This window comes from Bufo bufo, chromosome 1, assembly GCF_905171765.1.
Source record: "Bufo bufo chromosome 1, aBufBuf1.1, whole genome shotgun sequence".
In the NCBI taxonomy this organism is placed as follows: domain Eukaryota; kingdom Metazoa; phylum Chordata; class Amphibia; order Anura; family Bufonidae; genus Bufo; species Bufo bufo.
Window position 1 is genome coordinate 478,118,740 of NC_053389.1, and position 13,841 is coordinate 478,132,580.

Sequence of the window (13,841 nt, forward strand, 5' to 3'; positions counted from 1 at the left end):
CTTAGTATACATATAAGTAGCATCACATTCTTCCACATTAATCGAATTCAAAGAAAGCTAATTTCAGGTCAGAAGAAAGCAAAACAGAATCTGAAATATAAACCAAATGTTACGTTTCAGTGGAAGTGGCAATACTTGTAGGTATTAGGGATCGACCGATTATCGGTTTTGCCGATATTCAGGATTTTGAACGTTATCGGCATCTATTTTGCCGATATACCGATAACATATTGGGAACACAGAACGCGCTGCTCTCAGCGCTCTCCGTGTTCCCTCTGCAGCACAGGGGAGAAGGAAGCAGTGTCTCCCTCCCCCTTTGCTGCCGCTGCCGCCAATTAGAGGAGAGAAGACAAGAGAAGGGGAGGGGCTGTGGCCATCGCTCCACCAATGAAGATAAGTCTTTCATTAATTCATATACAGGAGGCAGGAGCTGGCTGCAGAATCACATAGCCGGCTCCCGACCTCTATGAGCGGTAGCTGCGGTCCGCGGTAGTTAACCCCTTAGGTGCCGCGGATCGCAGCTACCGCTCATAGAGGTCGGGAGCCGGCTATGTGATTCTGCAGCCAGCTCCCGCCTCCTGTATATGAATTAATGAAAGACTTATCTTCATTGGTGGCGCAGTGCTCCCCCCACCCCCATCCCAGTATTAAAAACGTTGGTGGCACAGTGCGCCCCCCCCCCCCCCCCCCCCCCCCCCCCCCCCCAGTATTAATCATTGGTGGCAGTGGCCAAAGGATCCCCTCTCTCCTGCTCCTCCGATCGGAGCCCCAGCAGTGTAAGCCTGGGGTTCCGATCGGTTACCACGGCAGCCAGGACGCTATTGAAGCCCTGGCTGCCATGATAAGCTCCATGCTGCTGTGTGCACAAAGCACAGAGCAGCAGGGACAGTGTGAGGTCCTATTCACCCTGATAGAGCTCTATCAGGGTGAATAGGACAAGGGTTCTAGTCCCTAAGGGGGCTAAAAGTTAGTAAAAAAAATATATAAATATTAAGTATAAATGAAAAAAAGATTTACAAAAAAAAAAAAAAAAATACACGTTAACAATAAACATTAATTTTCAGCAAATTTGTGTAGGAAATATTTTTTTTTTTAAAAATGAAAATTCCCAGAATATCGGTATAAATTATCAGCTATCGGCCTGAAAGTTCACAAATTATCGGCCCTAAAAAAAAATCAATATCGGTCGATCCCTAGTAGGTATGAAATAAAATTCAGTTTTAGAACATAGGTTTACAGTTGACCAAAAAGCCAGTTAGCTGAACTTTCCCATCCCTTAGCAGTAGTAACAGCCACTCCCATCAGCATTCAGCTCACCATGCTAGCCTAAAAACTAATAAATCAGAGTGCCAGAACAAACAGACAAGAGGCATCTGACACAGGAAAGAACAGGGAACAGAGCTGACTACAGGAAACAAGTGACACCATTCTCTCTAAACGTCACTATTATAATACTATTCTCTATCGGTTTCACAAAAGGTTTCAGCACTTTTTTTTTATACTCCTGTCCTAGTTTAGCTGCTCAATTTGAGCCGTTTTGCTAAGCGGATAAAAGCAAAATCAGTACAGAGAATAAAAATGTAAATCTAGTAAGTAAAAGTTCAAACTGCAGTCAACCCTTCTTACAATCTATGCTTTTCAGAGATCCGTTACCATATCATACTTTTTTTTAAATGATGAACTGTTTCACAAACAGTGGGGTCCCAGAGCATGACGCCCCCCACCGATAATTAGAACAGTGGGGCAGTGTGTTTAGCTGAAAGCTCAGACTTTTTTTTAGCTTACATTGGAATCTGTCATCTCTCCAAACACTTCTGCCTGGACCAACGTTTATGACATGTTTGCTGACAGTTTTATTATGGATTTCAATACGTAAACCATAAGCAGTAAGCTCCTCCTAATGGCGCAGCAGGTAGCAGGATTTTATTATTTCAATCTATGACTAAGAAGACAACCTTCAAAAAGGACCTGTCAGCACTCCAGACCTGTCTGTTTTAGTACAGATTTAGCAGGTTTTTAAGTAATTCCTGGCGCATTAACACACAAGCTTAATTTGGCTTAAATTTAACAACGTGCAATGCTTCTAAAGCTTAAAGGGGGACTGTACCTTTTGATTACTGATAATCAACATCTGATTGGCAGGGGTCCAATGCCCAGAATTCCCGCCAATCAGCTATTTGAGAAAGCAGTGGCGCACACAGTAGCGCCACAGCCTTCTCGCCGTTTCCCGCAGGCCCAGTGACATCACGACTATGATGACAGGCCTGGGTGCAGCTCAGCCCCATTGAAGTGAACGGGGTTGAGTCGTGCCCAGCCAAGTGATCATAGTCGTGACATCACTGGGCCTGCGGGAAACAGTGAGAAGACTGTGGTGCTATCTTCTCAAACAACTGATTGGCGGGGGTCCCGGGTGTCGGACCGCCACGATCAGATGCTGATGATCTATCCAAAGGTGTAGAACCCTTTTAAAGTTGGTATAGACTTACACTGTTGGGATAATTGCCGATTGCTACATCTATAAATTATGGTCATATGGACCATGGCAGCCATTCACTAGCATCAGGTTGACATGTCCCTGAGCTGCAAGTGACCACTCAGCCTCGGAGCGTGTTTGAACAGGTGAGTGGCTCTCTCTCCCTCTCACACTTTCTAGTCTTAGATTAGTCAGACAACCCTTTTAAGTCTACTTTCACATTCGTGTTTTGGCTTTCCATTTGTGAGATCCATTCAGGGCTCTCACAAGCGGTCCAAACGGATCAGTTTGCATTCTAATGCATTCTGAATGGAAAAGGATCCGCTCAGAATGCATCTTTGCCTCTGATCAGTCTCCATTCCGCGCTGGAGGCCAACACCAAAACACTGCTTGCAGCGTTTTGGTGCCTGCTTTACGAAACTGAGCCAAACGGATCGGTCCTGGCATATAATGTAAGTCAATGGGGATGGATCCTTTTTCTCTGACACAATCTGCCACAATAGAAAACGGATCTGTCTCCCATTGACTTTCAATGGAGTTCATGACTGATCCGTCTTGGCTATGTTACAGATAATACAAACTGATCCGTTCATGACAGATGCATGCGGTTGTATTATTGTAATGGATCAGTTTTTGAAGATCCATGACGGATGCGCCGAAAACACGAGTGTGAAAGTAGCCTTAGTCATTCATTTCCAGAGTTCTAAGAAAAGTTATTTCATGGGAAAACAAGTGGGTAAAGGGGTTATCCAGGAAAATATATTTTGGACTTATCCTCAGGAAAAGTAGTCAGTATTGGATCTCCAGGGGTGCAACACCCAGGTCTCCAGTCTCTTCCTAGACCAGTGACATCACTGTACATTGGAAACAGTTCAGGCTATTCACTAGCTGCTACAAATTCCAAAATAATATATCATTAGAATACGTAAATCGACCACCACTGTACTTTTGATGGTGGCCCTTTCAGTCAGACGATCCACAAGGGTGCTGGGAGTCCGATCCCCACAATATAAGGATAGCATTTCAATATGGTAGCCTTGGAAAACCCTGATAACAGCAAGATCAGATCATACACAGAAAGAAAAAACAAAAACTACTTACCAGCGCTGACTTCCCGACACCACCTGAGCCCAGGACAACTAGTTTGTATTCACGCATGATGCAGGCTTTGACTTAACTCCACAGCTAAAAAAAATAATAATTACAAATTAAAAAAAAAAACAAAAAAAACACCATATTAAATAAGTTTCAATTCTGTAACCGTTCAACAAACATAATAGCAACTGTGGCATACCTCATACAAAGGACAAGAAATGAAAGCTGCTGTAGATTGCTTCTGCATGTAAAGTGATTGATTCTGATATTATATTAGGTCACTGCTAATAAACCAGTTCCCTAATACAATCTCTAAAGTGTCTCCAAGGATTTTTTTTCAGTACGAGCACATGCAACAAGACAACACAGTCTGTTAGAGTCACTCTTAGAATTAAAGGGGATGTCCATCTTTGAAGTGATGGCGTATCCTCAGGATAGGCCATCACTAGCTGATTGAAAGGGGATCCAACACTCCGCTGAACAGCTGTTCGTCAATAGCTCCGGCACTGGAAGCAGAGAGCTCCTACTTTCTAATGGAATGAGCTCAACACTGCAGCACTGCTCCCACTACCTTCATTGGGAGAAATGCTGCAGTGACAAGGTCATTCAACTAAAACGTAGACCATGCTGTCCACTTCCAGTGCCACGGGCAAATTGTTGGGGGTGCAGGTTGTCGGGCAACGTCTTTAAATGCTTTAAAGGCTATGTACACCTTTGAGGGCAGCTTTTTTTTATTATTGCATTGTACTCATTTTGAGATAAAATAATTTAATTGGCTAAAAATGTCTGTTTTCTGTACAGAGCTGAGATACTCTATTAGCAGCTTCTGATTTTCTCTCTTTTCCGTCATTTGGGGAGTCGAAGGGCTCCTCATCTCTGCTCTCTGACATTATAAACACTCATTATAGCTCAGTTCTTATCTTGCTGATAAGAATGTGGCTTAAATAAGTGTTTATGACCTCTTAGTAGTTTAGAGATGAGGTTTATTAGATGACAGGCACAAAGTGAAAGTACCAATCACATAGAAAAACAGTTAACCCTTTGTAACAGAAAGGCTCAATATTTTTAATAAAAGCCAATCGAAAATATGATTTTTAGCCAAAAATGAATAAAATGCAGTGATTAAAAAAAATTGCCTCCAAAAGGTGTACATAGCCTTTAAGAAACCTGAAAGGGTTAATATAGATACTATAGTAAGTAGCTCACCGGTATCCTACAGCTTAAAGCAATTCTAGAATTACCCTACAATAAGTTCTTTTAACTACACCCGACATAATCAGCCTTATTTTTTTTAAACTAAGAGCCAGGTACAAATCCATTATAACTACTGCTAAGAAGAAACAAACAGTATGACACTTGCACAGCTTGCATAAGCAACTGGGCTAAAAAAAAAAAAAAAAAAAAAAAAATCATAAGAAGCTTAAAAGGAACAAAGAAAGTTTCCTACAATAAAAGGCTTTCTTAAGTCGGGGAAAAAAAAAAAAAAAAAAAAAAAGGAGTAGTGCCGCATCGTGAACTATTAAATTATATTAGGTAACCATCAAGGTGAATGCCATAAAAATGTTTATTGTACCTCCCCAAAAAAAGCTAAACAAACATCATAAGGCTAGTTTCACACTTGCGGCAGGACGGATCCGACATGCTGTTTACCATGTCGGATCCGTCCTGTGGCTGTTCGCCGTGCCCCCGCTCCGTCCCCATTGACTATAATGGGGATGGGGGCGGAGCTCCGGCGCAGCACGGCGGTGCACGGAGAAAGCCGCCGGACTAAAAAACCTGACATGCAGTAATTTTAGTCCGGCGGCCTTAAGCCGTGCACCGCCGAGCTGCGCGGGAGCTCCACCCCCATCCCCATTATAGTCAATGGGGACGGAGCGGCGGCCCGGGGGCACGGCGAAACAGCCGCAGGACGGATCCGACATGGTGAACAGCCTGTCGGATCCGTCCTGCCGCAAGTGTGAAAATACCCTAAGTCATGTGTACCCTAAAACATTAAAGATAAAAATATCAAATCATCCTGCAAAAAAAAACAAAAAACCTTCACACACAGTTACATTGATGGAAAAAGAAAAAGGGTATGGTGCTCAGAAATATGGCGACACAAACATATACTATAGTAGCATTTCTCAGGCTTTAAGATGACTCTGCTTAGTTGGACAATGTTTGTCGATTCAGAAATAGAAATTTGAAAGATCTGAAAAATGAAGCTGTGTGCTCCCGATCAATGCTGCTCCGGGACATATGACCTGCTTATGGGCCGTATGTCTTGGACGGTATAGGGTCGTGTGCAAGGGACCTAATTCAGTGAAATTCACCTGTATAGTGCACATGCTCAGTTCCATCCTTCAACTTTCAGCAGCTGCAGCAGAAAAGACCCTCTCCCGAGCTACCAGCTAGATATAAATCTAACACAACCATTGGAGCAATGTATGTGGAGATCTGTGGATCCATCCACGTGAGGTACAGGCCTGGTTTTAGCTTTGTCATGTACTAGATTACGTATAATTTTCATTTTTACATTATTTATAGGATAATGCCTTTAAAAAAAAAGGGAAGATACAGAAACAGCCACACTAGCTCACCAGTATAGCACAGGAAATTAGGTCTGATGCAAATACTGGCCGCGATAGTTGAGGGTCTCAAATCAGCCATAACTGGGGATATAAAAAAAGGCTTCCCATTTTAAGATCATAAAGTGTTACCCCAATAAATGAAACATTTTATTCAAATCATCAGCAGATAAAATAAAAACCAATATAATAAAATACAGTGAGTGAATTTAGTACAAGGTCACAAACAGTGTTAGATCGTGGTAATATATGATGCTTTTAACTGGAATTTACCGCTTGTGGTACAGCGGATTAAAAACTTCACTAAATGAGCAGGGAAACGCTGCGCACAGGCACTCACAGATACATGCAGTACAATACCAGAAGGTCGATGTACATCAGTCTGTTATAGAAACCAGTGGCATCAGGTTTTATTCTTTGTATCATCCTATTCATTACACTACACTACTCAGATCCACCCTGTATGTCAATGACATTTATTAAAACGCTTCCAAGCCTATCAAAATCTCTTACTGTCCATGTACAAAATGACACAGAAAAGCATTGTATGAGTACAGCTCTTGTAAAAAAAAAAAAAAAGCTGGATGGGGCTACCTATAAATATATTTTATCAGAACTGGCTTAACTTTCGTATTGGGATCACTCTAAAATTATAATTACTTCCCAAGTATGCAGCTCAGGATACTTTTTACAATCTATACCTTTGCATGGAATAGTGTAGTCTATTACACTATTCTATAGCACAGAAAAAAGGTATACCGGGCCGACAGAGAACAAAGGGACACTCTTTTGGCCTCCATCAAGTGAATGGAGTCCTAGGGATACATTTGGCATTTCCCAGTGTAGTATATGCCAAATGCAGGCCAAACTAGTATTTGGCTCTGCAGAACTGGACGATTCATACCGAAACTTAGAGGTTGTGCAGTGCTAGGATACTGAAGGCCTATTGTAAGGATAAGTTCTGAATATCAGATCGGCAGCTGGTTGAAGATAAGGCAGTGCATGTACGATTGCTGCCTTCTCTTCTCTGTTACCTGCTCGCCTTCGCAGTAGCAGCAGTGAGCAGGTGCAATTACATCTCTGCCGTCCGATTCACTTCAACAGGACGGCTCCGTTCTATACGCTTGACTAGGAGGACATTGAAGAGAATGGGACGACTTGTAATTACACCTGCTCACTGCTGCTACTGCGAAGGCGAGCAGGTAAACAAAGAGAAGGCAGCACTGGCACGGCGCATGGCTTTCTCTTCAACCCGATGATCGGCGGGGGTACCGGGTGTCAGACCCCTGACGATCTGATATTGATGACTTATACTGAGGAGAGGTCATCAATATAGCAAAAGTGAACAACCCCTTTAAATAACTAGCTGGCTGTGTGGAAAAGGAACAGCATGGAGACCAAAATGTACTCAATGTGCCTCAATGATTATTAAATAGAGGAGGCTCCAAAAAAACAACTCCTACACTTGTTGATAGGTATTGGTTGCTCTTCTAACCTTTTGTTCCAAATAATAAAAGTAATTTGCTTCAAAAACATGGCTGGAAAAACCTCCCTCTCCATGGAGATTATGAAATCTCAGGCCTCCTACAAAAAGCAGAGTGCAAGGAGTCCATGCGTTCTACAGAGCCACCTCCATACTGCCATCTTTTTGCTCAGTTCAGATCTTTTTCACAGGGAAACAATTTACCACTGCAGTATAAAATCATGTAGTTTAATAACATTTTATTAAGAAAAAAAACATGAGAAAGTTTGATTGACCAGGGAAAAATCTTCTCATCTACTGAACATACCAGCTCGGGTATGTGTGAATGTCTTCCCTGCAGACAGCCCTGGGAAAACAGTGCAGGCGCTATACAAAGTGAACTACTGCACCAAACAGAAGTCGGTTTATTTTAAGGTCATCTTAGAAGCCTTTGACAGATTATTACTGAAGATCTTTAGATAAGACTTGGCTTCCAGTGAGAAGATGTTACAAATGAATTCTGCGTGCAGCCAACACCCAGTGTTTCAGGAAATCGCCCTGTAGATTAAGAAATAAATTGCTATATTTAAATGTGTGTACAGTTTTCCGGTTTCAGACTGGTTAAAATGATTGTTAGAAAACAGCGCTTATTACAGAGAGTAGGCGCTAACAGCTCATTTCCAACTAATATCAGAAAACGGGTCAATGCGTCGCCCTCTTGTGTGAAGCAGCTACAATGACTATTCAGGTGTTTTTAAGCTGGCCATACATTAACCTCTTCAGGACACATGACGTACCGGTACGTCACGTAGGGTGGTGATCGGAACCCGGTGCCTGCTCAAATCATTGAGCAGGCACCTTGGCTAGATGCGTCCTGTGAGTTTTGTTTAGCTGTTAACCCTTGCTTTGTAACTGGAAAAAATTATTAAAATGGAAAATCTGCCAAAAAAGTGAAATTTTGAAATTGTATCTCTATTTTCCATTAAATCTTGTGGAACACCTAAAGGGTTAACAAAGTTTCTAAAACCAGTTTTGAATACCTTGAGGGGTGTAGTTTATAGAATGGGGTCACTTTTATGGAGTTTCCACTCTAGGGGTGTATCAGGAAGGCTTCAAATGGGACATGGTGTAAAAAAAAACAAAAAAAAAAAAAAAACAGTTTAGCAAAATCTGCCTTCCAAAAACCATACGGCGCACCTTTCCCTCTACGCCCTACTGTGTGCCCGTACAGTAGTTTACGGCCACATATGGGGCATTTCTGCAAACTAAAGAATCGGGGCAATAAATATAGCATTTTGTTTGGCTGTTAACCCTTGCTTTGTTACTGGAAAAAATTGATTAAAATGGAAAATGTGCCAAAAAATCTAAATTCTGAAATATTATCACCATTTGCCATTAACTTCTGTGGAATACCTAAAGGGTTAATGACGTTTGTAAAATCAGTTTTGAATACCTTGAGGGGTGCCGTTTCTAGAATGGGGTCATTTTTGGGTGGTTTCTATTATGTAAGCCTCACAAAGTGACTTCAGACCTGAACTGGTCCCTAAAAAGTGGGTTTCTTGAAGTGGGTTCAAGATTTGCCTCTAAACTTCTAAGCCTTGTAACGTCCCCCAAAAATAAAATATCAATCCCAAATTGATCCAAACATGAAGTAGACATATAGGGAATGTAAAGTAATAACTATTTTTGTAGGTATTACTATGTATTATAGAAGTAGAGAAATTTGTATAGATGGCCTGCAATTTCGCGGATCCGCAAAACACATACGGACGTGTGAATGGACCCATAAGCTGACACTGCCTTTTTTCTCCAGCTCACTTATTAGCTTTGCTGTATAGATTGGGAGAGGATGAGCATTTGTTATTTTCCCATAAAAGGGTTCCCCAGTTTCATAATGACAGTTTTTTAATCTGGCCAGAGAACTTCTTCAAACACTTCATATTTTTGGCCCATATAAATGTAGTTCATGCTAGCACTTTCCTTTACCTTTCCTCAGCAACACTGCATTCTGGCAGGATGTTTACATGCAGAACTGACTGTTTTCTAACAAAACCCAAAATTCTCTGCTCTGCAATGTTTCACAGGGATTGTCCCACCTAACTAACACCGAGAGGAGGTGTAGGGGGCATGACTACTGCAGAAAGATCAGTATGGCAGGTGGAACAAGGCCTGTAAAAGCATGCTGAGCTTGGTTACAAAACCCACCAGGAAGCTCTGAATGTAAATATCCTGCCAGGATGCACTCATGCTGAGTGAAAACCGGGTATATGGGGTAAAATAAGCAGAACCCTGTTATAGAGTGATATTTAATGATAGCTCTATCATACTATGCGAGGCCAAGACAAGGAAGGAGAGTAACACCACACACACACACAGTTGAAGGGGTTTTCCGGGTTCAGAGCTGAACCCGGACATACCCTTATTTCCACCCAGGCAGCCCCCCTGAGGCTAGCATCAGAGCATCTCATGCTCCGATGCACTCCCTTGCCCTGCACTAGATCGTGCAGGGCACAAGCTCTTTTGTTTATCATAACACACTTCCGGGCAGAAACTTCCGCCCGGTAGTGTGTTCGGTGACGTCACCGGCTCTGATGGGCGGGCTTTAGTGCTGCACTAGCCGTTTTACTGGCTAGGGCAGTGCTTAATCCCACCCATCAGTGCCGGTGACATCACCGGGCTTCCTGGCAGCCCCATGGAGAGCCGCGATACGTCACCAGATCTCCAAAAAATGCCTTTGCCCTGCGCGATGTAGCGCAGGGCAAAGGAGAGCATCGGAGCATGAACTGCTCCAATGCTCAAGTCAGGGGGGCTGCCGGGGTGAAAATGGAGGTATGTCCGGGTTCAGCTCTGAACCCGGACAACCCCTTTAAGGCTATGTATGCAGCTGCCCTGTCACTCCCTTTATAGAGACTTCATGCAAAATCTATGATACTCCTCTGTCACCTGCCATAAAGCACACACACACAAGTATACAGACAACACAGGCAGGAAGGAACATCTGAAGAGGACCTGTCATAGTCTGAAAGAACTGAAACTGGCGGCACAATTTTACAGCAGTCTCTTCACTAGTTCTGCCAGCATTTGCCTGAAAATTGGTGCTGTTAGTTTTGGCCGTCAGGTGGGTGGTCTCTACTATTCGTTGTCAATGGTTGAGGTAACAGTCCAAAGACACTGAGCGGTAGAGATCACCCACCCGACAATTAACAAATTAAAGGTGCTGATTGCAGGAAAAATCAGTGAAGAGACAGTTAAACAGATATGCTGCCATTTTGACTGCTGTGAAAAAATATACAGTACAGACCAAAAGTTTGGACACACCTTCTCATTCAAAGAGTTTTCTTTATTTTCATGGCTATGAAAATTGTAGAGTCACACTGAAGGCATTAAAACTATGAATTAACACATGTGGAATTATATACATAACAAGCAAGTGAGAAACAACAGAAAATGTGTCATATTCTAGGTTCTTCAAAGTAGCCACCTTTTGCTTTGATTACTGCCTTGCACACTCTTGGAATTCTCTTGATGAGCTTCAAGAGGTTGTCCCCTGAAATGGTCTTCCAACAGTCTTGAAGGAGTTCCCAGAGATGCTTAACACTTGTTGGCCCTTTTGCCTTCACTCTGCGGTCCAGCTCACCCCAAACCATCTCGATTGGGTTCAGGTCCGGTGACTGTGGAGGCCAGGTCATCTGGCACAGCACCCCATCACTCTCCTTCATGGTCAAATAGCCCTTACTTTCAAAGTTTTCCCAATTTTTCGGCTGACTGACTGACCTTCATTTCTTAAAGTAATGATGGCCACTCGTTTTTCTTTACTTAGCTGCTTTTTTCTTGCCATATTACAAATTCTAACAGTCTATTCAGTAGGACTATAAGCTGTGTATCCACCTGACTTCTCCTCAACGCAACTGATGGTCCCAACCCCATTTATAAGGCAAGAAATCCCACTTATTAAACCTGACAGGGCACACCTGTGAAGTGAAAACCATTTCAGGGGACTACCTCTTGAAGCTCATCAAGAGAATGCCAAGAGTGTGCAAAGCAGTAATCAAAGCAAAAGGTGGCTACCTTGAAGAACCTAGAATATGACATATTTTCAGTTGTTTCACACTTGTTTGTTATGTATATAATTCCACATGTGTAAATTCATAGTTTTGATGCCTTCAGTGTGAATCTACAATTTTCATAGTCATGAAAATAAAGAAAACTCTTTGAATGAGAAGGTGTGTCCAAACTTTTGGTCTGTACTGTACATGACTTAAGCAACTACAAGAGCATGTCTGTTAAAAACCATAGTAATCCCGGAAAACCCCCTTCAAACCAAATTAAGAAAACTACAATTAAAGGGGTTCTGCACTTTCATTTAACTGATGATCTATCCTCTGGATAGATCATCAGCTTCTGATCGGCGGGGGTCCGACACCCGGGACCCCCGCCGATCAGCTGTTTCAGAAGGCAGCGGCGCTCCAGCAGCGCCGCGGCCCTCTCACTGTTTACCGCCGGGCCACTGACGTCACGACTAGTATCAACTAGTGTGGGCGCGGCTAAGCTACATTCAAGTGAACAGAGCTTAGCCGCACCCACGCTAGTTGATACTAGTCGTGACGTCAGTTGGCCGGCGGCAAACAGTGAGAAGGCCGCGCCGCTGCTGGAGTGCCGCTGCCTTCTCAAACAGCTGATCGGCGGGGGTCCCGGGTGTCGGACCCCCGCCGATCAGAAGCTGATGATCTATCCAGAGGATAGATCATCAGTTAAATGAAAGTGCAGAACCCCTTTAAATAAATATGTTCCCTTGAAGAAGATTCAGCTCACTATATAAATGCTTTGACAGCCAAAAAGCAGCTGACACACAATTTCTTGCTTGTGCCGTTCCAGCCAGGTAGTATCTGCAATGATGACAGTCAAAGCTCAGAGTCAGTCACTTCCCAGACCCTCCAGCCGATTGCATAGTACCTCATTAACCTTCTATATATAGAAGCACTTACTCAGGACTGGGAATAAATGAACCCATCCATTGCTCCGAGGGCATGTTAACTATTCCTCTGGATGCAGATGTGGCTCAGGAATTACAGCCTTGCAAATCTTCCCATTAAAAAATGTAATCAGAGCATCATTAAAAGGAAAAGCAGTCCTTCCGATTTTCTGGACAGTGCCATACCCATTCTGAATCACTGGGACCATTCATTACCATCCCAGCAGACAAGTACAACTTATGTCAACGCTGGGAATTGCTTCAGGAAGTAAAACCCCCCCTTGTGACCTTCATTCTGTACGATTAATTTTCTAAGAACATACTAGCCCGTCATTTAACCACCAATTGGAGAACAGAATATAGTGTACATGAGGTCTAATGGAAACATGCTCAGAAATGCAAGCCCTGCTTCTAGGACCACAAATGGCACTAGGGCTGCAACGATTAATCGACGTTATCGATAATATTCGATAACGGGATTCGTTGTCAACGAATAATCGGCCGATTCGTTGCTATGCGGGCGGTCAGGCACTATGCCTGCGGGTCCTTGAACTTTAGATCACCGCATCTTTATTACCTTACAATGAAGCTCCAGTAACAGGCAGAGCGGGCGGCGGCGTAACGTCACTTACTCACGTGACGCGCATGCTCCGTCTGCTTCATTCATAAAGTAGGTGGAGCAGGCGCATCACGTGAGTGACGTTACGCCGCCGCCCGCTCTGCCTGTTACTGGAGCTTCATTGTAAGGTAAAAGAAGATGCGCTGATTTAAAGTAAAAGTTACTGCCGGTTAATGAATACTGCTGTGAGCGGCGGGGCCAGGGCTGTTATGGGGAGGGGGATCTGTGTATGACACATAGCATAAGATGCTATATAGTGCCATCCACAGATCCCCCCCCATAACAGTGCCATCCACAGATCCCCCCCCCATAACAGTGCCATCCACAGATCCCCCCCCCATAACAGTGCCATCCACAGATCCCCCCCCATAACAGTGCCATCCACAGATCCCCCCCCCATAACAGTGCCATCCACAGATCCCCCCCCCATAACAGTGCCATCCACAGATCCCCCCCCCATAACAGTGCCATCCACAGATCCCCCCCATAACAGTGCCATCCACAGATCCCCCCCATAACAGTGCCATCCACAGATCCCCCCCATAACAGTGCCATCCACAGATCCCCCCCCATAACAGTGCCATCCACAGATCCCCCCCCATAACAGTGCCATCCACAGATCCCCCCCATAACAGTGCCATCCACAGATC

General features: G+C 43.6%; 1 protein-coding gene across 2 annotated transcripts in view; it reads right to left on the reverse strand.

Annotated features, from left to right (window-relative positions):
• The window catches only part of RAP1B (RAP1B, member of RAS oncogene family), a 70,812-nt gene that overhangs the window by 31,945 nt on the left and 25,026 nt on the right, over positions 1-13,841 (reverse strand). For both annotated transcript variants that reach the window (XM_040409633.1, XM_040409626.1), the window contains one exon: positions 3,575-3,658. In XM_040409633.1, the coding sequence (XP_040265567.1) occupies positions 3,575-3,631 (57 nt within the window). In that variant the 5' untranslated portion in view covers positions 3,632-3,658. The remainder of the gene's footprint in view (positions 1-3,574; positions 3,659-13,841) is intronic.